This window comes from Ictalurus furcatus, chromosome 7 (genome assembly GCF_023375685.1).
Source record: "Ictalurus furcatus strain D&B chromosome 7, Billie_1.0, whole genome shotgun sequence".
Taxonomy (NCBI): Eukaryota; Metazoa; Chordata; class Actinopteri; order Siluriformes; family Ictaluridae; genus Ictalurus; species Ictalurus furcatus.
The window spans coordinates 9,868,213-9,895,180 of NC_071261.1; the positions used below are offsets into that span (position 1 = coordinate 9,868,213).

The window sequence follows — 26,968 nt, forward strand, 5'->3', positions numbered from 1 at the left end:
AATTTGCTTGCAACTCAAGGTCCAATTCAAGGCACCTTGCATTCATTTTAATGAGCACACTTGCTGATACTACTCTGTATGCACAGGCTGGTTGCCCTTGTGCTCTCTATTAAAGATACTGTTTAAATGCCATAACATCTTTAACAAAAAAAACTCAGTATTAGTAGCACTAGGAGTTCACAGTTCATTGTATCAGCATTGAGCAGCAGCCAGCATAAATAGAGCTAAATAAAATGTTCCAAGAGTCAATATATGACTAATACTCTTTAATATCGGTTGGGGTCTTTTTTTTTTTTTTTTTTTTTAGGGTTTTCTTGTTTCCTCTCAGCCATTCTCTCCTCAAATGTCACTGGAAAGGCAGAGCTTAAAGAGCACAGTGAAAACTGATCTGGAGGATAAAGGACAGAGGTTTGAGGCAAGAAAGGTCAAGGCAATAGGTTAATATATAGTGTGTGTAGGTAGAATATTTGTAGTCTCATGTACTCAAAGAAAGGAAAACTGCTCAAGAAATTGGAGTGGATGGAAATCATGCAGAAGAAGTGGGCTGGAGAGAGAGAATGGAATGAGATTTGCAAAAAGGAGTGACAAGTGGGTTGTGGTCATGTCTTTCCCAATGGTACAGTTGACAAAGGACCCGCTAATACCAGTTGCTGTTTTTTTGGGGGGGGTTTTTTGCATGCTTTTTACCCTCTATTTTCTCCCTGATTTGGTCACCTGTCAACTCTAACCCATCATCCAGCTCTCGTCATCATACAACAGCTACCAACCAGGGAGGAAGAAGGGTATTATGTGCTTCTGCCAAGACATGTGATGCCGAATGCATCTTTTCGAACTGGAGATCATGAAAAATTTCTATATACCTTCTTTCACATACATGAGGCAACAGATGCTCATGATTGGCTAGTATTGAGGGGGACTATTCCATCCCTCCCTTGGCTCCTGCACATGGATGACTTTGGCATTGTTAGGATTCAAACTCACAATGAAGAGTAAGAGTAGGGTGAACACTTTTCTGTGACGTCACTCAAGAGCCTCTTTTCATGCATTGTAGCTGGCTTGGGCTGGCTCAACACCATGTTGCATACCTTTACATATCATAATTCTGCAACGACATCACCAAAGTGCATATTTGGTGGAGAACTGCAGAGCTTAGGGTACCATTTGGGACAGCATAAGTAATTGCAAACTAAGATAATTTGTTGATTAAATATAATTAAATGAAAGCATGGCAAATGCAGCTTTTATCATATAACAGGCACAGTACCACCAATTCATGGTCTTCAAGGTTAGCACTGAGCACCAATGGGTCTTCGCACTCCACAATTATGAGATTGAAAGAAGGTTCAAGTGGGTGGATTTAGTGGAAGAGGCAAGTGTATGAAAGACATTGTTAACAATTGACAGAACAGTGGATGAGAGTGTGGGGAGCCATCAGTCAAAGCTCAAAGAATTGCTTGAAATGTGCAATTATTGGCTCTTTCTGCTGTCAAAACTAATTGGTCAGTGCCTTTTGTCCGCCAAGCTTTGGGGGGGGGGGGGGGGGGGATTAGCATGCTGGTGATGTGCAGTACCACTCCTTACTCTAATGGATAGAGTGCTTTATATGACTTTGTCACACCACTGTCATTTGCAACAATGCTAGTATGTTTACTGTATGTACACACAATTTTCTATAACCACTTTTTGGTTAGTTAGTGACAGTCACAGTCACATAGCACTTTACAGTATGGGGGGTCTCCTCAACCACCACTAGTGTGTAGCATTCATCTGCATGATGCAAGGGCAGCCATACTGCACCAGAACGCCCACCACACACCAGCTATTAGTCGAGAGGAGAGAGTAATGTAGCCAGTTCAGAGATGGGGATTATTAGGGGGACACTGGGGGAATTTCACCAGGACATACCCTTACTCTTTTACCATATGTGTCTTGGGATCTCAGTTTAATGTCTCATCTGAAAGACAGTGCTGTTTTTACAGTTCCTGTCACTATACTGAGGTATTAGGCCCCACACAGACCACAGGATGAGCACCCCCTGCTGGCCTCACCACTTCCAGAAGCTTCCAGGAGATCTCCCATCCAGGTACTGGCCAGGTACCCTGCTTAGCATCAGTGGGAAACAAGGTGAGAACTGCAGGGATATATGGCTCTGGCAATTTGTTTTGTTATTCTTATAATACGGCTGGGCAATACGGCCAAAAATGCTACCGTGATACATTTTTCTACGTATTTATCATGCTATAGAATCTCATAACATTGTCACAATTTTTAAAGAATACCCTTGTAAATAATGCAGAGTAAAATGTGGTAGCATATATATAGTAGCCTGCAAAGAGATGGGTAGCTAGTTAAGTGTTTTAATACAGGCTAAGGGGAAAAAAGCAAATATATTAATTCCTGGGGACAGGAAACTTCATTTAGGTATAACCCATATCTTCTAATGGACAGTTTTTAATGTAACCCATCATGTTCGTGCACTCAACATAAAAGTCAGCAAGTCATTGGCCAACGTTTCGAATTATGAGCCGTGGTGTTTTCACATCGAGTCTGGCAAGCATTGTTATTTTCTACTCATAATTTTCTATCAATATCATGTTTCTTCATTTCTAAACCTGTGCCTGTCCTGTCACATTTCTTACAACTTGTTTTTATATATACATTTATCATCCCAATATAAATAAGCTACTTTACCCTATTACTGAATAAATTACCTTGTAGGATGGCAAGGTTTTGCAGTGGCCATGCAACCAGAGTGCCATCCAACCACAGGGATGGTTCATGTGGCTCTGTGGATCTGCCAATGACAGACATATGAATTCTAATGTCAGCCTCTTTTTAGGAACTTAAGATATATGTAGGTGGCCCTGTCGCTTTTGAAAGACAGAGTGACTCCTATGGCTCTATGTTCCCCACCAAAGAGCAGGCCATCCACATTATGGTGCTCAGTCTCATTGTGAACCATTTATCATCATAAAGCTGGATTCATTGAGATTGCTAGTCACTCTGTCACCCTAACATGTGACAGATATTATTGTGCTTGCCAATTCAGGGGGGATGCTTGAATTGCTGACTGCAGTGGTCGTTCCCTTAGGCCAGCTAGAACTGAGAGGGCTTTAGCAGTGGGTTGTCAGCCTTCACCAAGACCCCAAATTCCATAGTCAAAGATTTGTCCTCATCTCAGCAAGAGGGGCCCACTGGGGGGCAGTATCAAATCAGAGAGAGTGAGTCACGACGGATGACGTCGGGGAGCACTGTGGTGTCACAGAGGGACAGGGGTGTGTGAAATCAGAATACACCAACCAATAAGAAGTGATAGTGGCCTATATGGTCCTATAATTCTTCTTATTACCAGTTCTAAGACACTACCATGTACTGTTCCAGTTGATGATTAGATACATCAATATCCAGGGTGGAATGAGGTTGGCTAAAGAGTCCTACTTATGGCCCCAGGATGGCCAGCAAGATCACTGCTACTTCGCAACTTTGTCCCTGACTAGACCTGTTGACCCAAATGGATTTGTCCTAAATTGGATTTAGTGTGTACACATTGAAACTATGACAGAAGGAGAACAGCCTATGTGCTGTTTGAATAGCTGTGGAGAAATCCTATTAATAAGTTAAACAAATCATTTACAATATAGTTTAGAACTAAACCTCATTTACAAAATTAATGTTACACTTACTCACTTCCAGTGTATTCAGGATAGGGTCTGGAGTCACCACAAAGTTCATCATTTTCCTTCAACAGCACATTCCAAAGTATTTTATCTCTCTTATACCACAACGCTAGCATTTTTATTTGATTTATTAAAGAACGAGAATGAAAACTGAACCATATCAATAAATAGTCCCTTAAAAAGGCTCCACATAAACAGCTCATGCACATAAACCTGTCTGAGCCATGCTGTTATAGAAAATTATTCAATACCTTCAGAACAATCAGAAGTGAGAATTGAACAGTGCTGTGGGATAAGTGTTTATAAGTTATGAAGCGGTAAAATGTGCTTTTCACGTGCTCAATAGACACTCTGTAGTTAGATTTTAATTTACAACCCTGGTTTGGAAAAAAATAATATACAGTATCTCACAAAAGTGAGTACACCCCTCACATTTTTGTAAATATTTGATTATATCTTTTCATGTGACAACACTGAAGAAATGACACTTTGCTACAATGTAAAGTAGTAAGTGTACAGCTTGTATAACAGTGTAAATTTGCTGTCCCCTCAAAATAACTCAACACACAGCCATTAATGTCTAAACCGCTGGCAACAAAAGTGAGTACACCCCTAAGTGAAAATGTCCAAATTGGGCCCAAAGTGTCAATATTTTGTGTGGCCACCATTATTTTCCAGTACTGCCTTAACCATCTTTGGCATGGAATTCACCAGAGCTTCACAGGTTGCCACTGGAGTCCTTTTCCATTCCTCCATTACGACATCACGGAGCTGGTGGATGTTAGAGACCTTGTGCTCCTCCACCTTCCATTTGAGGATGCCCCACAGACGCTCAATAGGGTTTAGGTCTGGAGACATGCTTGGCCAGTCCATCACCTTCACCCTCAGCTTCTTTAGCAAGGCAGTGGTCGTCTTGGAGGTGTGATTGGGGTCGTTATCATGCTGGAATACTGCCCTGCGGCCATGCTCTGCTTCAGTATGTCACAGTACATGTTGGCATTCATGGTTCCCTCAATGAACTGTAGCTCCCCAGTGCCGGCAGCACTCCTGTAGCCCCAGACCATGACACTCCCACAGCCCCAGACCATGACACTCCCACCACCATGCTTGACTGTAGGCAAGACACACTTGTCTTTGTACTCCTCACCTGGTTGCCGCCACACACGCTTGACACCATCTGATCCAAATAAGTTTATCTTGGTCTCATCAGACCACAGGACATGGTTCCAGTAATCCATGTCCTTAGTCTGCTTGTCTTCAGCAAACTGTTTGTGGGCTTTCTCGTGTATCGTCTTTAGAAGAGGCTTCCTTCTGGGATGACGGCCATGCAGACCAATCTGATGCAGTGTGCGGCGTATGGTCTGAGCACTGACAGGCTGACCCCCCACCCCTTCAACCTCTGCAGCAATGCTGGCAGCACTCATATGTCTATTTCCCAAAGACAACCTCTGGATATGACGCTGAGCACGTGCACTCAACTTCTTTGGTCGACCATGGCGAGGCCTGTTCTGAGTGGAACCTGTCCTGTTAAACCACTGTATGGTCTTGGCCACCGTGCTGCAGCTCAGTGTCAGGGTCTTGGCAATCTTTTTATAGCCTAGGCCATGTTTATGTAGAGCAACAATTCTTTTTTTTCAGATCCTCAGAGAGTTCTTTGCCATGAGGTGCCATGTTGAACTTCCAGTGACCAGTATGGGTAAGTGTGAGAGCGACGACACCAAATTTAACACAGCTGCTCCCCATTCACACCTGAGACCTTGTAACACTAACAAGTCACATGACACCGGGGAGGGAAAATGGCTAATTGGGCCAAATTTGGACATTTTCACTTAGGGGTGTACTTACTTTTGTTGCCAGCGGTTTAGACATTAATGGATATGTATGGAGTTATTTTGAGGGGACAGCAAATTTACACTGTTATACAAGCTGTACACTCACTACTTTACATTGTAGCAAAGTGTCATTTATTCAGTGTTGTCACATGAAAAGATATAATCAAATATTTACAAAAATGTGAGGGGTGTACTCACTTTTGTGAGATACCGTATATATATATGGGTATACGTGAATTTATGGTGTTGGAGTGGAGTGAATTTGTTTAAAAGGAGAGCTTTCTGAAACCCATTAAATCTGTTCTGAGATGTCTTGCCCAATATCAGTATTAGTATCAATGAATCTCTTCCCGGCACACAGCCAGATTTGTACATAGTGCTGTATCTATCACACCTTTACACAGCCAGCTCATAGATAATAGAATGATATTGTTCTGAAACATTACCTGCAACCTGCTCTAGAGCCAAAAGATGCAGCGGAAAAGACTTACCATCAGACTATTTATGTTATATAGATTTCATGAGGAGGTGGAGAGAAGGAGCTTTAACAGATTTTGATGGACACAGGCTCCAGAATGTATTTTTGCTCATTTCATGCTTCCTTGAGCAAGGTGAATAGGCTGAGGGAGATATGCAAATATGGATCTAATTGGCTTGTCAGGACTATGACCGCCCCATTCATATGCATGACAGAAAAAAGCTGGCTGAATTTTGCTGGTACCCTCTTATGTGTAATTAAGTTTTAGCATGTACATGTGTTTGAACTGGTCTGTCACTTCCTGTCACCTGCCAGGCATGTATATCCTGCTTTACCTCCTACAGATTCAGAAGCAATTCTCTTAAAGCTGATAAAGAATGCTTTAGGATAAAGAAAGATGATAAAGGATGAAGCTTTTTTCTGTGGAAATGTCCTGTTTCTCTAGAAACTTTATATATTATCCTACATTTACACTAGAGAGTGAGAAAGGGACAAAGAATTGAGATTTTCTCAGTTCTATGCAAATTAGGTAACCATGCTGTAAAGCAACAAATCCAAAGGATTAGCTCAAAAGATTCTTCAAAAAAGATTCTTCCTCTTACTACTTTAGTCCTTACCTATGGTTAGTTCCCATTTACTGTTTGATGCACAAAAATGGAATGAAAACTTATAACCATATTATACTGTTATATAAGACCTCTCATGAAATATGTATAGACACATTGAGGGGGGAAAAATATTGGTGCCTGAGGGTACATGATTAGTACAGTTTTAAGTATGACATCAGCTTGTTATGCTAATCTGCCAACTAAGCTAGGAAAAAACATAGCATTGACCATGTATATCCACAAGTGACAACAATAGCAAACAAGAGAAAACTATGAACAACACAATCCAGTTGATGTAGTTATACAATAAGCCAGTCATACAGCATGCCTGGAGTTCTTATTGAATGTTAAAGTGAAGCACCTCATGTAGTTGTTGACACTAATGAAATGTAAGATTTTATTGTTGCAATGCTATAAGAATTTCTGGAATGTCCTGCTTTACCTACCTTGATCTTGCCATGAAAATAGCCACTGATGCTGGTATGGCATTAAAAGAACAATAAATAAATAAATAAATACAGCATGCCTGTCTGGAATCATCTGCACTGGAAATGTTTCAAGATAAGAATACTTAATGGGCTGCAAATGGAAGTAAAGGATGTTAGAGTTAATGATGCATCTGGAGACGGCACCTTTGTGGGAAAACTCTGCCAACCTGTTCTATCTATCTTCATTTAAAATCCAGCTAGTCAAGGAGAGACATGTCTTTCAAAGTAGTTTTGTCTGTTTTCTGGATTTTTTTTATGGTTGTGAATTTTTTCCCATGAAGCTCTCCTTCTCTTCTTACACAACACAGTTATGCGTACATAAATTAAATATAGTAAATATGAGAGAGAGACAGTGATATCATTAAGGCATTTGAAATGATGTATTGAAGACATTTTATTGCACCAAAGGAGATAGCTTTGAGTTGAACTCATAGGATCTGAAAGTAGCATCATTCTAAATAAGCATAGGGGTGTAACACAATGAAACTGGAATCTGGAACTGTATCTGTTCAGTGCTGCAAATATCCATATCTGTACATCTGTTGATTTATGTGGCGGATAGAATAAATCTTCAAAAGCAACAAGAAGAGAGTTGTCTAAAGCAATTGGCAAAAAATTTTTGGTCTTAATATATTTTTTTATAAGCTTCAAAATCTCAAGAGGAATAACACCCTAATCTTCAAACTCTCTTCAAATCATTTGATTTTACTCCCTTTCATGCAAAAAATATTTTAAAGACATATTCTTTGAATGTTCTATTTATTGCTTAAAATGGTTTGTCATCTTCATTTTGATTTATTTTTTCTAAATATCACCTGTATTAAAAAGTAAATGGACTGTGTGAATACCACAATAAAAAAAGTCAAAACATTAAAACCTTAAAAATGTCTTCCAGTGTCATTAGAATCAAGAACATTTTAACATTCTGTAAAACATTTTTGATGACAGAAATTATAGAAAATATCCATCATCCATTTTCTGTATCGCTTATTCTACGCAGGGTCATGGGGAGCCTAGAGCTTAACAGGAGTACACCTTTATGCAAACTGCACCTATTGCCACTTTCAGGAACAGAAAAAATGTTCCCAGCTCATGTTTTAATTATCACCTCTTTAGTGTCTTTACAAGTTTGTAAAGCTTACACTTACTTGCATCTGTAAGTCTCACCATCACCGAAAAGTGTGATCCCCACCAACGCGGTCCAAGTAAGTGACATAATATCGTGAGATAACATTTATCATTTTTGCTATAGGTCTTACGTACAGGCTCAGGTCTCCTCAGGTCTGTGTAGGTTTGGTTCCAAGCCAATAACATATCAACAGCTACTGTACACCAGTACCACATTAAGCCTTAGCCGGAGTAAAAGAACTACACTGAATTTTGTTAAATCCCAAGTGAATAATTAGGATGACACTGCTGTGACTAGTTCCTCGGGCAGATGTCTTCACCCACTGAGGGAGACTCTTAGATAATGGACATCAACATGGCTATGACATGAATGACATCGATGAGTCTATGACATGAAAACATGGGGCACACATGCATGCTCTCACAATTGCCCTATTCTCACACACTCCCCTAATTATTTCTCAGGCTGCCAAACAAGACCTAGAGTTCGTTGGTGCCAGAGGGATGTTTAACACCTGTCAAGTATCTCATGTCGCCATCATTTAGAAAAATACTCTCATGTGGCCAGGAGTGGACTGCCAGGCATGAAGCTCATGAGATGAAGTTTATTAACGTGGAATATCATGCACTGCCTCATTTACCACATCTCATGTAAATTTGGAATTACACTTTCATTAATTTTTGCATTTATTTTCACTAACTACAGAAACATATTCTGGTTTGGGTCACTGTGTTTGAAATTAGTTGATTTTTATGCTCTTGGTTATAGAACCAACTATGTTCAATTAGAAAATATTGCAGGTGGATACAAGGACAACAGTGTCTGTGGAAAGGGGAATTGGTGAAGGGTGTCTGCAGGAGTGGCTGCAGACACCTTTCACTGCACCACTAGGGCAGTGGCTGATGGAAATCCTAGTCTTGACTTTCTCTGATATTATATGAGACACCCCCCCTTAATACGTGGCTCCCAAAGCACGTAAACAGTTCAGGAGGGGATCCGGGAGCCCCAGACCACATGTCTCTCAGCTTTTCAGAGTTCAATTGTGTGTCATCCCTTGCGAGGCTGGACAGAGGACGCTTGACATGTTCCCTGAGGCTCAAATGTGGGGCGGTCTCTTCCGCATTGCAGAGTTGACGTGATATCCCCAGCCTGGCTTGAGAGCGGAGTGATATCTACGACGCAGCCAGTGGGGGGGATGAAGCTCAAGGCGAACCTGGGGCGGCGTGGCAACGTTCACGATGAAGCTAGGGGGGACGAGCGATGCTTTCCGTGAGGTCAGAGAGGGGCGCAAAGTTCTCCATGAGGCCAGAAGGGGGAGCAAAGTTCTCCATGAGGCCGGGGGGGCGATGCTCTCCGTGAAGCATGAGAGGGGAAGGAGGAGCAACATACGGCGTGAAGCAGAGAAAAGGAGCGATGTCTTCAGTGGAGCATAGAGGCAGAACGACATCCTCTGCGGAGCAGGATGGCAGCACAACATCGTCAGCTGAGCTGGATGGCAGAGCAACATCCCCAACTGAGCAGGAAGATGGAGCGACGTCCTCAGAGGAGTAGGAAGGCGGAGCAATGTCCAAAGCGGAGCCTGGTGTGGTGACGTCTGAGGTGGAGCAGGGAAGTAAAGCGGAGCTCTTGGCCACACTGGGAGGCGGAGCAACGTCCTCAGCTGTACAGGGATGCTGAGCGGCATCCACAGTTTAATAGAAAATCTGAACGACATTCTCTATTGACTCGGCAGGCTGAACGAGCTCTACAGTAGAGGAGGGAGGCAGATTGACGTCCTTAGTGGGGCAGGGAGGGTGGGAGATGGTTTCAGCCTGCTTGGAAGGCTCCTTCTTGATATATGCCCTGAGGGAGTATGTCATGTCGAGCCATTCCTGATTGGCTTTGATCAGGGAGAACCTCCCTTCCTTCTCCCACCTTTTTTTTCCCTGCTGCTTTTTGCTGCATCCATTTTATAAGGTCTTGCGTTCTGTCACGTTTTGTAGGTAGAGATGCAAATGCAGAACTGAAGTGAAATGTTTAATAATGTACCAAGCAAAATACAAAGCAAGACTTTCAACAGGATAATGATCCTAAGCACACTAGCAAATCCACCAAGAAATGGCTCAAAAAGAAGAAAAGGGTTATGGAATGGGGGATTTGAAACAGGGAGTACATGCAAGAAAACCCTTAAACATCTTTCAACTGAAAGATTATTGCATGGAAGAGTGCTCAAAACATCCAGCAAACCAATGTCAGAGACTGGTATACAATTATACAAAAATTGTGGTTTTGTTCAAGAGTATCAACTTTATTAATAGGCACTTTTTCAAAGATGATCAAATGTTTGCTTCTCTAAATATGTTAAACAAGCCTACAATTTCCATGGGGTATACTTTTTTGTATCACTTTATCTGTTAATGTTTTAGGATTTCACCAGCGTCTATTTTCAATCTGCAGGCATGCATTCATTCGCTCACTGAAAGACAAGAAAGAATGATCACAAGTTTTATTTTCTTTTCAGTCAGTTATCAGGATAAATATAAATTAATCTCCTTAATGAAGCATAAATACAGCAGGCACACAAGCATAATGTACATTTGAAGACCTGATTTTAAAATTATTTAAATATATTTTATAAAATGCAATGCAAAGTAATGTTTTTTTTTGGCACAAGGTTGAGTAAACTTTAATGAAACAATTTCAGCCATAGTTCAGCAAAGAAAAACAACTGCTGGTCAAAAAATTCTAAAAGAGTTGGTGCCTGTGCCAGTGTTGTCTAAATCAGCTACATAAGGGGAAAAAAATGTAGCTACATATCAGCTACATAAGGATTTTTAAGTTCCTGCTTAAAAGGAAAAAAAAAAACATTTAAGTGCATAGGGCTTGATAGAGTGCATGGACTCTTTCAAGTACACTGTATCAGTTTTATAACCTGCATTATGCTTGCTGCGAGGCGGAACAAAATGCCTGATTATTATCATGGCTAATGCAGGTACAAAAGGTTTCTAAGTCAGATTTTCAAGGTTGTCAAAAAGCAGATTAATTCTATTCTTTGTCATTTAATAAGCTGTAAAGTGCTGTCACAGTACCTTGTTTGCCTCTTTGTATAAATATAAAATTATCACTGCTGTTGAATTACTCTCCAGCTGGCACATCCAGACACTTACCTGACACCAACACACAGATATAATTATTATTTTTTTCCCTTCACACGACTTCCAGCTGATCACCTCTTACACTTGTCTAAAATGAATAACCATATTGTTCTAAGCTTATTTCTGTTTCTACCATTTCCAATGCCAGAAAGACTATAAACATGCATCACTGGTGCAATCAGGATGTCAGGAATAAAGAATACTCTGAAATAATACTGAGGTCAGAGCATCAGTCAGGTTATGTTTCAGAAAAGGTGCCTCTAAATCTCTATAATCTGAGACCTACATTTCATATAGACACATTGCTAAGACGCAACAGAATGATAATATATTTCATTGAAGAGAGAGCTAGTCTTGGTTCAGTGAGGGGAAATGTGTACCTGCATAGGGGGTGGGAGCATCTTTGTCCAAGGCTACGAGTGGAGGGTCCAACAGGACAGTGTCCATGTTCTCAGTGATCACTCCATGGTAGGATGTCTCAATCCATGGTTTGTGTTTGTTCACTGGAAGCGAAAGACATAAGAGTAAGCAAGAATGTAAGCAAGCAGATTCTCACAACTCTCAGTAATCTGCTGCAATCTCTCACCTCTTGTGTACCCCAATGCTTTTTGTATACTTTTATATCATAAGTCCTTTTGTTGTCTTTTATATATAGAAAGCAAAAGACCAGACAATTTTACATTGTTTTTTTTTTTTTTTTTTTTTTTTAAAAAAAAAAAAGAACATCAATCACAATTGACGTAAAGTAACAGACCAAAGAATTTAATGGTATGGGACACTCACTCAGAGTTGATTTAAGTGCAGAAATAATTGGGTGTGCTAGATGAAGTGCTATTTTATAAGTGGCCCACTAATTCACCACAATGCATATTTACCACAATGCAATTAATCATACGTCTCTACATGATCTTCTTGGAATATCTTGGCTCACATTTGTATGTGCACAAGAGGTTATTGAGGTATTACACACTGCCCTTAGTGCTTATACAGGGTTAGAGAAGTTCTATGAATACTCTTTAAGCACCAGGTACACTGCCTAACACCTCAATAACCTATTTGTGTGCAGAAAATCAAACTGTGTTTTATTAAGGGCAACCCATGAATCATTGTCAGAGGTCCAAGCGGGGGTCAAAGAACAGACATACAGCAATAAACTACATCCATAATGTAAGACAGGAAAAACAGAGAAGAGTCAAAACAAAACAAAAAAACATTAAATGAAATGAAACTATGAAACAAGACACTAGGCAAAATAATTGCTTCACAATGAAACAAAGGAACAGCTGGGTATACATAGATAAGTTAACCGATGGGATAACAGGGCGGACACAGGACTAAGCCAGAAACCTAAACACAAGCTCATGGCCAGTACAGTTCTCATTTCAAATCCAGTGTGCTGGAATGGAGTCAAAGCAACAGTACATGCTCCAAAAAAATAAAATAAAATAATTAGTGGCACGGGAAAATACTGTGCTCCAACAACCAGCATTGAATGGCTGTGTTTACAGATTCTCAATTTTATGTTACAATTGGGCAGAAATGCCACTGTATACTTCTTATACTGCAAACAAACATGCATGCATTCATCTCAATTAACAGGGCTTTTCACACCTTTTGTGTAAACACAAAGCATTTACAAACAACAATTAATTATAACACAAGTCAAAAAAAGCATGAAAAATAATTTACCCCAAGCAAAATCAGCCAGCTTGACCCAGCAGGAGGTTTAATATTCTTTTTGTTAGTAGTGACTATTGTATGCTTTATTATTGAAAGAAATTGAAATTGAAAGAATATTATTGAAAAAATATTGAAAGAACCAATATTCATCTGTATAACAGCTTGATTAGTAAATTATTTCTCATTAGCTGGAAAACACAGGACAATATATCAGGTGCATATGATTTGTCTGTACTTTTAAGAGTCTATATTACATTATCTACCCACTGCCCATTTTCTCTTCCTCTATCAGTTTCTCTCCCTTTTTCTATAATGTCTCAGTTATTACCTGGGGGATAATTATATTTTACATTATACCGTGTTAATGCACTGTGATGGAGGCTAATGCAACACGAGGTCTGCTTTTATCCACTCCAGAGCCATATATTCTGCTATTAGACAACAAAACACCACAATAATGGACACATAATGCAGGCTTTTAACTCGACTTTAACATTAGCAATTGACTGCTTTACTTTGCCTTTTTTTATATAAACTGTGGGATGTGGAAGGTTTTCTTTCATGATGACTGACATCCCCATATAATTATATCTTAATGACTGACGATCTGTCATAAAAGGCACAGGCATGGTTGAAGGGTAAGTGTATACTGGGGCTTTGGCTGCAGAAGACACTGTAGTTCAATTGGCTTTGTACATAGAAGAATACTCGGATAGTAGTACTGTTGAAAGTGAAATGAGACTGAATGCAAAGTATCTTGTATTTAGCAATATAATCATAACCACTCGTAATTAATCTCTTTCTTATGGCAAATAAACTAGAAAACTGCCTTTAAACACAACAGCTTGCTTTTAATAAAAAAATTAATAAATCAAGGTTAGAACATGTGGACTGAAAAAGATGTTTTTTTCTCAGCTATGAAATATATAATATAATAAAATACAACTAATACATAGTGTTAAAGGGACGATACTATTAATGAATGAATAGTGTCATATTTATGTATTTAATCTTGTCCTCAAGTGGCATTCCATAGTTGCTTCAGTGTATTTACAGTCCAAACATAAATTTCAGTGCTACATATTGGGAGACAGTCTGCGATCTGAATACCAGTGTGCACAATTTTGGTATAAAAGCATCACTGCACATGTGTAAATCCGAATAGATATAATGAAGTGAAGAGATGTTTCACTAGAAGAGGTGTTTTGATGCATAATGGATTGTGGAAAAAGTACCTTCCAGAGGAAAACCTGACTCAACTATCTCTACATGGATTACTCCTAGGCTTACATAATACAGGGTCTTCTTTGAAGCAGAGCAGAAGACTCTTTAGACCAATTTAGACTTTTTCAAGGCGAGAACTCTGCTTTCAGTTTCCTGTCAATCTGTTGCTGCTGCAGCAAGATCGATTTCTAAAAATCTGATGTCACTGCTTGTGAAGAATGAAAAGGTACAAACATCTTGTATCTTATTAAAAGGCACACAGACTGGAAAGCTGGCTGTTCCTCCAACTGATTTGATATGGCAAATCTTTAAAACGCCTGCTCTCACCAGGATGGGTTGCGATATTGGTGAATTTGGTATTGAAATATAATGGTTAACTGGAAAACCATTAAAGTGTGGCAGTTTGTTCCTTGTAAACCAAAGGGATTTTCCACACTTGAAGAGCTTAAACATGAAAAAGGTGTTTAAAGTCCATTAAGGTGCATGTCATTTATTCTCATTAATGACAGGATTTTTAGAGCTTTCAATTAAGCACCATCCACTTGTGGTGTTGATGACAGACGAGTCTCTAAGCTGCCTGTAGTTGGAATGCAGAATGCAACATTTGAACAAATTTTTTGGATGCTTTCAATAAGATTCACCTGTAGGCGTGCAAAAGCAGCTATTTATCAGTAGTCCTCCCCTATAGAGTAGCTGGAAAGGCAGCCAAATGGGACCATTTAAGCAACTTGGCACATAATTTCTCATTCACACCCTCTGAGAGTAGGGTTTAAAAACAGTTTTAGACCATTCTATGAAATACCTGACAGGGAATTTTATATCTGCCCCTACACCAGAAGTCTTCCGTTTTTGCTTCATAAGCCATTCTTGAATCTGTTTTAGTGTCTACCTGGTTGCTTGCAACTATTCCCGTGGGCTGCAAGTCTCTATCTGAGTCTCTAGCAGTACATGCCAGATGACAAAGGCTCATTTGGGACGCTACTGAGACTGCAGTTGAACATGGTGGAAAAACCTCCCAGACCCTGATGTAGACATAGCATCCTCCATCCAAAGAAGACTGGTAATTGAATTATAAGAAGCGCTCTGTTGATGGACATGAGCTTCCATGCTGTGTAATCTCTGATCATTTTAAAGCTTACTGAATGAGAGGTTTTACAGCTAGGGCGTATAGATGACAAAATCTAGGACAGCATTGCCAAATGCCTCTTGGTACTGTTATTGGTTTACTTGAGCACCTTGTAATTGTGACTTTGTAATTGTAATAGCTGTATTTGTATAGACTCAATCCAGGACAGAACACTAAATTATAAACATGTAGCACTTTAAAAAGATAGTACTGATCCCCACAATCAAAAGCCTTCTTCAGACCTACCTCACTCCAGTCTTGTTCTTGCAGCAGTTTGAGAAAAGTAGCAAGATGCTGTTATAGTAAGCATGCGAGTGTCTAGCTCAGTGCTCCTTTCAGCTTTATTTACTCTGGTAGCATTCTCATTAGCATGTAAGCTCCTCATCAGTATTGTAATATGGGAAGTAGGACTTCCACAAAAGTTTTTTGTCTGAAAATGAATTTTTAAATATAATATTATAATAAAAAGCTGCAAGGAGAACACAGCACAACCAATATGTTAAAGTACTTCATTAAATATTTAGAATACACATTGTATTACAACCCAAAGTGTGAAAACAACATCCTTTTATCAGTGAGATTTAGTCATAATGGCTACATTAAAACTCCACTAAATTTTACTCTTATACAGAAACACAGTTCTTTGACTGAAAGTAAATATTGAAATATGATGCGAGCAGCAATTTAATTATATCAGTGAATGCTCATATTTGCTTAAACTTCTTCAACTTTTTGCAGCCAGGGACCCCTATAACTTTAAAATAAATTTCACTGATCCTTTTATTACAGTTATTCCATGACCCTAATCCAACTAGTCAAATATTAGGCTTATTATGTCAATGAGTACAATAATATGTGGTTCTTTTATGGTGCCTTTTATTAGAACTTTCCACTTACAGAACACATTTTTATTCCTCATTAGGTAAAACTTGTCATTTGGATTAAACCCATTCAATTCACAAGAGTATAAAATAATAATAAAAATATATAAACTTCTATAATGGTGGATTGTGATTTTCAGCACTGTAACAAACTTTTTTCATGGACGACACTTTTGAGTACCACTGGATTAAATGATCACATGATCTATTTATATGGAAACAGAGTGGAATCTACAGTAATAGCCAATCATGATCAGGTCAAATAATCAGAATTACAAGATAATGTAGTAATTGTGATTCTACCTTTATGCATTATTACAAACGCTCAAAAAGCTCTCATTGTTATTTATACTTCTGATGAAATCCTCTTCTTTGTCAGTCGTACCATCTGACAAGCCACTGCTGCTACGATTTTCACTTTAATATCTAGGCTTTTCACTACCTGCATGTGTCATGAGCCACTTCACATGACACTGTTACCCCTAATTGATTTGAAATCTCAGTCACTTGACTCGTATGCAAAGTTGCATTTGTCAGACTCCCTGCTGTTTCAATGGCGCCTATTCACAGAGAAGGTGAGGGACCATTGTTAGTGCCATTATGGCTTTTCTTGTGGTGGTTAATAGGTTTTTTTCCCCATTATCACAAGGATCTTTTGGTCTGCATTGTAAATTTCCAAGTTCCATTTGCACTGTTTTGCCACTATTTTATGTTGCTGTACAGGATCCTTCACACAGTGCCTCAGACTTGCTACAAGCTTTCAGAACCACGAACACCTGATGCCTGAACAGCAACAAAAAATTTCTTCATAGAGTAACCATTTTAAAGGCAGTGGAAAATTTCCCCAAGAGGTTTAATTAATAGTTTAACAATTTAGCGTTTCATTTGAAATAAACAAAGGGGTAATGAAATCATTACTTGGTCCCCACAAGTTTCTGTCAGCCAAACATTTTTAATACTACCAAATGATAAACAAATAAATTATAAATTACAAAAAAAAAAAAAAAAAAAAGACATTTGATGACAATTTTGGCCACGTGAATAATGTTTCAAGTTTTCAGATATACTGCAACTATAACAGTTCCTCTCTTAAACTGTAGTAATACAATTTTTTTTTAAGTCAACAGAAAAATGTTCATTTCACTGTTTTTGTTTGCAGGATTTTCTGAAACTTTAGCTCAGTCCATATGGCACAATCAAGTCATGCCATATATTCATGAAAAACTTGGCTGATATACTTCACTTTATTTGTCATTATGATATACATCAATTTCCTTTATAAACCAATCTTACTAGAGTAAAACCTCATTAAACTACACAAGGTTTAGTTTAATGAGGTTTAATGAGGCTCAATTTGCATCTTCTTGTCAGAGCCCTTAAAACTATGGATGCAGGCAAGAAATTCACCTTTCTTCGTCTGGCTGGGATGCTGGAATTTGCAAGTCCAGTAGTGAAAACTGGGAATGTTGCTCCACAGATTGTATAATTGTTTGCTAAATGCTCAGTCAGCCTTATTATTAGATGAGTTAGTAGTAGTGAAAAGGACACATGTGTGAGGTACTTCTCAGCATTCCCTTTTCCCTCCAGATGTGAGTAAAAGAAACATGGAAAGAAAAAGGTGAGTCTCGACATTAGCATATGAATGTCCTGAAAAAGCTTTTTAAGCTGTGTGGCTAGTGCTGCAACATTACTGTATTCCTGTACAATCCTTCATTCACAGCACTTCTGGAGCAATTCTGTATAGGAACACATACCTCACCTAAGCCCTCTTTAGTCACAGTAGACCATCCATAACGTAATATGCATGTCAGACTTTAGATTGTAGACTTCCTGACTCTGAGAACAGGGGATTACAAAACAACAACAACAACAACAACAACAAAAACAACCTCTCAGTCCAAATCAGACTGACATTCTGATTCACTAATGTAATTAAAGGAAAACTAGTGGTTACATTTGTCTGCAATAAACCCTAAGAGCTATAAAAGGTCCTGAAATGACAAACAGGAACAGACTAATTAGGCGTATTGATTTAAGATAAGCCAATACTCGCACATTAAGCAGAATTGAGTTCACTGTAAGAGGCAAGAGAGTCATTTTCAGATACATTAACCTCAATTCAAAGCCATGCTCCACTGACCACAGTTTTAAACTGTAATGGTCTTTGTCATTAATTTTTAATGCTTATTTCTGAGCTTAGGCAATACTAATTCCATCAATAGCTAGAAATCAGCTCTCTTGACTGATATAAGAGGATATGATTATTCTTGTACAACATAGTAACAACCAAAAAATACAAATATTGTATTGCATGCTACTGAATAAAATATAGTGCCAATAAATCACCTTGAACGGAACAAAATATATACACTAATTGCTTGAGTAATTGTTTGTTATCCCAGTCTCAGCTGTGTTAGTCAATGCCAATGTACTGGGAAGCATGCCAATACTATATTTCAGCCATATTATTCCTACTGACTATTATTAATCCAGAACACATTGCATTACATTACATTTGTAAGATAAAAATCATTGCTTTCATACCAAGTGGCTTAAAATTGAGAAATGATTGAAGGTTAAGGGCCTTACTCAAGGGCCTGACATTGACATCCTGGTGGTTCTGGGATCCTGAACTCATTACTTTCTGATAGCTCAGTGTTTTAACCACTGTGCTACCACAGAACAAATGGTTCAAAAGCGTGAGGACTTCATAAATGCTGCAATAATTATCAGAATGAAAGAATATAAATTGCACTGTGCTGTTATGCAAACGTTGAACTGAACCTTTATTAAGTATTTCTCAGCCCTGGCATTTGCCATTCTCATCTCGTATCACCGCCCTGGAGGACTCAGAAATGTCAACTGCCCATAATTAGAAAGCTGCCAAATTTAGTACACATGCTTGCTCTTCGCTGTTTTTCATATTGTTTATCCATATTGTTTATCATTACATTTGAGTCCCTCAGTGTCTCCAAGTTGCTGAGACTGTAATAAAACCTGAAATTGTCAGTTTATTTGATTGCAAACAACACTGTCGCTCTGAAGGAAATTAAATGATGATGTTGTGGAACTAAATGGAATTGATTGAAGTGGAGCTGTCAAGAGAGTTAAAAAAGGTGTTTTGCTAGTCCCTTGCTAACTCGTTTCATGCGAGGTGGTTGTTTACCAGCTTATGCCATTTATTTCTCTTTCCCACTTAGCTGTGACCAGGCACACAAACGCTTCATTAATACACTAGGGACCGCAACCTCAGCTGCCAGCAACAGTTTGATATAACCACAATATTTTGCTGTTCAATGTGTGTGTTTCGTTGAACATGTGTTGAGATGCTTTTCTCCTCACCGTGGTTATAAAGAGTGGTTATTTAAGTTGTCATAGCCTTCCCGTCAGCTCGAACCAGTCTGGCTGTTCTCTTCTGACCTCTCTCACCCCAAGAAGACATTTCCAAGCACAGCACTGCTGCTTACAAAGTTATGTGCTCAATGGAATTTTTTTCTTGGTTTCCTATTAGTAGTAATAAGATATTTTCCATTTTATCTGTATTTTCAGTTAGCTTTTAGACCACCTTAAAAGCCAACACCTTAAACAGCCAACTTTAGATTTTGTATTTTTTAAATTTTTTGATAAAATGAAACTTGTGAACTTGTTGGAGGTGAAGAGAGTGGCTGGATAGGGCCAGAGTGACAGAAAGAGGATAGTCATTGATGCCGCTTTGCTTCTCAGAAAACATGATTACTACCAAAGTGCTAGTGTACATTACCATAGAAAACTCCACCATTATAACCATTATTTCCATTCAAAGGTACTCAAATCCTTTTTTTTGGCAAGTAAAATGTGTATGTTTATTTATTACTCAACCAGAGCCTACTACAGTGGCCACAACTGATAACCTGATAATCTGACTAGTTTGTTCCAACTGGAAGAATACTTTTACCTTATCTCTACTTACAACAGCTCAACGTCAGCTTTTACCACCGTGAAGTTGATTTTTTTTTTCCAACAACAGCACATCCAAAGGTGGTTTATTCCTCTTATACCAGAGCAGTTTGCCAGCAGTTACAATTTTAATTGACTTATGAACAACATGTCATACTTTTTAACTTATATTTACGTTGAAAGTTATGGCATATCTGTGAGAGAAGTTAGTTCCTGTTATCACTTATGTTATATAAGTGTTCCTTCCATAAGTTTTAAATAAACATCTCTTTCACCATATCAACAATTATGTTTTCTTTTGTTAAATAACAGCATTACAGTTTATTAGTAACCTTAGATAATGTGGAGTATCTGACATTCAAGTTTTTTGAATTAGGGATACAGAAAAAGCTCTAAACATGCTAGCTCTTTTTAAATGTATGAGTGCACATGTTCTTTTCAACAAAAAGACTAATTAGATTTTTCTACGGCTAAGCGAAACATGTGCGTGTCTACTCATATTAAATTCCCGATTCTGGAACACGATTCAGAGTAAGTCTCTAAATTCACAGCTGTTCTACAGTTAGATTTATACACCTTTCATATTACGCATCTAGGTGAAGAGACAACAATCTTGCTCGGAACTAACGCCCAAAACAATATATGTGCTGCTGTAGGTGCAGTGATGTTTTCAAATGAAAATCAATCAAATGTCAGCATAATCGCTGGGATGGAATCTGGATCAGGGTTAGCTGTGACTGCAAAAACATACTGTGTATAGCTTTTGAATCAAATCAGCTGTGGATTGTTAGATTTTATTTGTGCTTTTATATTGCTCCGCTCCAACATCCCTCCAGGAAAAAAAAAACATCCCTCAGAAACAAAAAGAAAGAGTAAGTGTAAGTGAAAAGTGTAAGTGAAAATATTCAGTTCAACAAACTAAATTTTAGCATGTGGAAGCACTGCGGCATATCACATACCTGACCTCCTATTAGGCAATAGATATGTCATGGGTAGATATGTCAAGAGCTAATTAAGACCCTGTCCTCCAGCTCAAGCTGATCTACAACTCCTTGATCTCTCTGACTAAATGCTTCTGGACTTGAGATGTGTTTCTGGAGATGAACTATGACAGCTAATGCTCCAGGCATAGTTTTAGTTATAACATTTAGTTAGCAGTGAAATGCACTGGCGCTATTTACTGTCCAAATATCCATTTAGACTCAAAGTGGGTGTGGCCTGAATTGGAAGGTATTTTTTTCCTAAAATTAAAACCACTGGAAAACATTGGAACCAACAGAAGAAGAGCATTGCAATGTCAGTGTGGTTTATGAATACTGACAGTACCTTAACCTCAGCTAATCACTTCAGTAGCATTATTTGCAGTGGTGGCTTAGCAGCTAAGTCTCTGGGTTACTGATTGGAATGTTAAGGGTTCGAGCCGCGGCACTGCCAAGCTGCCACTGTTGGGCCCTTGAGCAAGGCCCTTAACCCTCTCTGCTCCAGGGGCGTGTCATCATGGCTGAACTTGCACTCTGACGCAAACTTCCTGGCATGCTGGGGTATGTGAAGAAAAGAATTTCACTGTGCTATAATGTATATGTGACAAATAAAGACTCATTATCATTATCATTTATTTAAACCACAGCAACCCTGACAAGGCAGTTACTAAAGTCACTGTAAATATATTATGCAGTGCTGCATGTTAATGTACATGGTCTTTTTTTGTACCACTCTCTTCCACATGGATTAAAAAAACTCCCAATTGTGTACATTTTCTTTTTTGTTGCACCCCAAAGGAACCCAGTGTCAAAGCAGTCTCAGCCAGAGGCCCTGTGAAAATTTCTGGCAAGCCACATACTCATATCTGTATTTGTATCTGTTTAGAACACATTATCTGTTCATTCTGAATAATGTATTCATATATTTAATCATAACATACTAAATAACAACATAACATACTATGATAACTTTATTATCATGAAATTAAACAAAATTGCTTTGTTTGTTGGAGTTTTTATTAGAACTTGGATTCATTTAACAAGCCTGGACTGCCAGATCTTTCAGGTCTGTCAGGTCGGCAGAGATGGCGGCAGGTGCAGGTAGAATGCTTCCTTTACAAAAATGGCAAACAAATCCAAAACATAAGGCAAGGTCATGGTCAAAAAACTGGAAAAGGATCAGGCAGTTTTCAAACAAACTGAATAAGGCAAGGCACAATAATCAAAAACACACAGGATATACACTGATCAGCCATAACATTAAATATACCTGCCTAATATTGTGTAGTAGGTCCCCTTTGTGCCACCAAAACAGCTCTGACCCATCAAGGCATACACTCCACAAGACCTCTGAAGGTGTGCTGTGGTATATGGCACCAAGACGTTAGCAGAAGATCCTTAAAGTCCTGTATATTGCGAGGTGGGGCCTACATGGATTGGACTTGTTTGTCCAGCACATACCACAGATGCTCAATTGGATTGAGGGGAAATTGGAGGCCAAGTCAATACCTTGAACTCTTTGTCATGTTCCTCAAACCATTCCTGAACAATTTTTGCCGTGTGGCAGGGCGTATTATCCTGCTGAAAGAGGCCACTATCATTAGAGAATACTGTTGCCATGAACGGGTGTACTTGGTCTGCAACAATGTCTAGGCAGTTGGTACATGTCAAAGTAACATCCACATGAATGCCAGGACCCAAGGTTTCCGAGCAGAACATTGCCCAGAACATCACAGTGCCTCGGCTAGTTTGCCTTCTTCCCATAGTGCATCCTGGTGCCATCTCTTCTCCAGGTAAGTGACGCACACACACCCGGTCATCCACATGATGTAAATGAAAACATGATTCATCAGACCAGGCCACCTTCTTCAATTGCTCCCTAGTCCCTAGTCACGCACACATTGTAGGCGCTTTTTGTGATGGACAAGGGTCAGCATGGGCACTCTGACTATTCAGTCCCATACATTGCAAGCTGCGATGCACTATGTGTATTGACACCTTTCTATCAGAGCCAGCATTAACTTTTTCAGCAATTTGTGCTACAATAGCTCTTCTTTGGGATCGGACCAGATGGGCTAGCCTTTGCTCCTCATGTGCATCAGTGAGCTTTGGGTGCCCATGACTCTGTCACCAGTTCACCGGTTGTACTATCTTGGACCATTTTTTCTAGGTCCTAACCACTGCATACTGGGAACACCCCACAAGACCTGCCGTTTTGGAGATGCTCTGACCCAGTCGTCTAGCCATCACAATTAGATTAGAACCTTACGTTTGACTATTTTTCCTGCTTCCAATACAAATAAAAGAAAGGACAAGAGAGAAAGAGATTGAAACATGACTTCAAGACAGGGTGCTCTAGTCAAAATAAATAATAAAACTTCTTAACGCTGCACTGCATCTGTCTATCAACCATAAGGTCTCAATTTCTTCACAAGAGCTGTGATTAGTTCAAATGTCAGGACAAAATGGCCCTCAGTACATATGGGTGCGTTAGTACACTCCTGTCAAGCCTGTCTATCAAAGAAAACAAAACATCAGTACAAGGTTTCATTTTTGGTATCCACATCAGATTACTTGCTGTTTGTAGGAACAGTTACAACCATTCTATTTACCTTCATGTTTGGTATTTGGAGAAAACACAGCATGAACCCAGTAGGGCATTGCAGACTTGAAACACTTTTTAGAAATCATGAATGCAGTTGCATAAGTGTGTGTGTGTGTGTGTGTGTGTGTGTGTGTGTGTGTGTGTCTACTAGTTTGTCACACATCACGTTCATTTTACCATCAATAAGACCTTGTGATATAATGCATTGGTACACTTCAACCTCTCTAACTGAGATGACAAAGAAAGAGAAGGAAGGGAAGGAACACAATTTCCATAAACTTACTTGTTTTAAGTAGGCTACACACACATTCATCTAATCGTGATCCCATAATCACATGGCCCTGTGGTTGCACACAGGCATGGAGGAAGAAAGCATGACAAAAGACAAATTGCTGTTTTGATGGTTATTTTGAAGCAACACTCGAGTGATGGTGTGCAGACAGATGGAGATTTAAGAAAGAATCCCAGTAGTCATACCAGCTAGCTCCAACACGAAGAACTGAGCAAGTGTGTGTGTCTGTGAGATTTCACATGTGATTGAAATTTCCAAGCATGCAACCAGAGATTAGTCATGATGAATCGCCCCCGCTATATCTAGGGGCGTTTTAAACAGAATACTGCAGTAAGCCCAAATTTCAGCCTCCCGTCCTCTTTTTTGCTTCATGCTCATTTCCCTCTATCTTTCCCTGCCTTCATCTTTTCACTCCTTCATCACTATCAACATTCTCTCTCTCTCCTTCTCTCTCTGTGATAAAAGCATGGTTCCATTAGTGCCTCTCTTGCACTCTCTCTCTCTCTCGCATGCCCTCTCTTTCTCTGCGATAAGACCATGGCCCCATTAGTGCATCTCTCTCCCCCCCCCCCCCTCTCTCACTCTATAGGAATTAGAGAGACACAAAGGGGGAAAAGAGAGTCACTATGTACTTAATTTGAAAGGGCGAGGGAGGGAGATTTAAGTATGTGATATTGGGTTATGTGTTACAAATATTTTTCCAACACATCCAACACACCATGTAAGGTTTGGTTTAAGTATATTGAGCACTCACAATCATGCTAAAGTCAATTCCATCAGCCGGATCTCTCTAGGAACAAGATTATTATAAATGGGTATATTAATGGATGTATGTATCGATCAGAAAATCGTGCAGCCCTTTAGAAATGCCTCTGAAAGTGCTTCAGTGGAGTTTAGAGATGTTATAAGTGCTTATAAATTTGTTAGAGCAAATTTATAAAAAACAATGTGTTAGAGCAAAATGTATAGTCTCTGAAATTTATATTAATTGTGCTATAACAGACTGTGTCAAAGATGCTGGATTCTGGAGACCAAGCCAAATTTGACTGTTCATGAAAACTTATAGAATGCCATTCACATGGTCAGAAGATTAATCTGTTGAATCTATTGATGTCTCTTTCTAAGCTAGTTGAATGGAAACATTTTTATGTTTAACCAATTGACCTAGAATCGAAAAAGCAAACAAAGAGAATCACCAGAATGTCAGGAGGACCTGACAGATCTTAGGACTCTTGAAAGTGTCTGCCCTACATCATTGCACTTTCAATAGGGGTGTCATTCTATAAGAGGCTAACTGTAGATGGGCCTGTTGAATTTCCCTGCAAGGTGAAGACCTCATGCCACCTTTATGATTAATGTATCTGACTCTCACAACTGTCAGAATTTTAGCTGGTTGATAGGTTCAACCTATTTCACATAGCCACACAACACCCGTGCCCCTGTGACCACCCAGTTAGCAAGGTAGGTGTCCATTGTGACTGTCAAACAACAAGGCATAGTTCCCTTATGGTGCCCTTTCGTTGGAAGCTCCAACAAGCTAGAGCCTGTCCCCAACTCTATTGCACCTCTGTTCAATTTGGGAACAAATTTCTTGAGTTAGAATGGGTTAGAATCTTGTTTGGGTCTTGTTTGATATTGACAAAGCCCTGAGACCTCAAAATGTTGGCAGCCAACAGCATAACCGGAGTATGTATATCTGAGACACCGTTATCAAGACCAACTTAATCGATATAGTGGCTGACCAATGGGACTAATGTTTTCATGTGTAAATCACCGCACTGCCTACCTATGCATTGCATGAGCATTTTACAAAGGGGCCCTTTAGTTGTGTTTAGGGTCCACCCTATGTAATGGGTGGGTGGATTTAACTAGAGCTGCCCCTGCCAATCTTGAGTTTTGGACCATGAAAACTGCAGGTGTGCAACTTGAGGGACTCTACAAGAAAACTGGTCTCAGAATCCATACATGCTTATACAGATCACAATAAACAATACCCCATACCTTTCTCAAAACTGTCTACCTCATTTTGGTTAGTTCTTTCAAAACAAAATTTGCACCATATATGAGAAACCTCACCCTGCGCTCCACAAAAACTCTAGTTGCCTGCATCAATATGCATGTCCTCTTGTTTTACAGCTCTGCTCTCCTTACATCTATGTGTACTTATGATGCTCTCTTGATCCAGCACTTACATAACTTCTTAAAGCCTGCAACCCTGCCCTTGCTGCCTACATAGTACATAGTAATACATTCTCTCGTATCTGGTCAGGTTGTCCTTTGCTGATCCTGAACTACTGTCAATGACTACGTTTACATGGACAGCAGTAATTTAATTATTGACCTTACTCTGATTAAGATAATAATGTAATTAAGGTGTTTACATGAGTCGCTTTTAGAATACTCCTGTCATGTTCCCGTTTTACATGTTATAGAACATAATTAGATTAACAGCTCGCGTCATTACATCACCGCGCCATGCCGTCCGACGTCCCTCCAGAATTTCACGTATCAACATACAGTTCGTCTTCATTATGGTACCGTATACAGTTTTGGGTGTTTTTATTAAATTTTTTTTTACGAACCCTTTAAGTGCAGTTAATTATTTGTCATGCTGTATGTGCTAATAGACAACTGCTTGAAGCCCTGGGCTGTGTCCCAAACCGCATACTTACTGTCTATATAGTAGCCGAGATACATGTATTTTTCCCCACTACAGGCCTACAGTACGTAAGTATGCAGTTTGGGACACAGCCGAACTCTCTTGTTTGCCGTAAAATGTTGAAAACTGCCGTGCGTCATCGTGTCCTGTCGCAAAATGCGGTGAAAACTCTCACACGACATTCATAATGTGATTAAGGTGTTTACATGTCTGTAATACACGTCCATAATGCGACTAAA

At 39.3% G+C, this 26,968-nt stretch overlaps 1 protein-coding gene across 2 annotated transcripts in view; it reads right to left on the reverse strand.

Annotated features, from left to right (window-relative positions):
• clstn2a (calsyntenin 2a) overlaps nt 1-26,968 on the reverse strand; it is a 101,558-nt gene that overhangs the window by 46,076 nt on the left and 28,514 nt on the right. For both annotated transcript variants that reach the window (XM_053628297.1, XM_053628296.1), the window contains exon 2: nt 11,727-11,849. In XM_053628297.1, the coding sequence (XP_053484272.1) occupies nt 11,727-11,849 (123 nt within the window). The remainder of the gene's footprint in view (nt 1-11,726; nt 11,850-26,968) is intronic.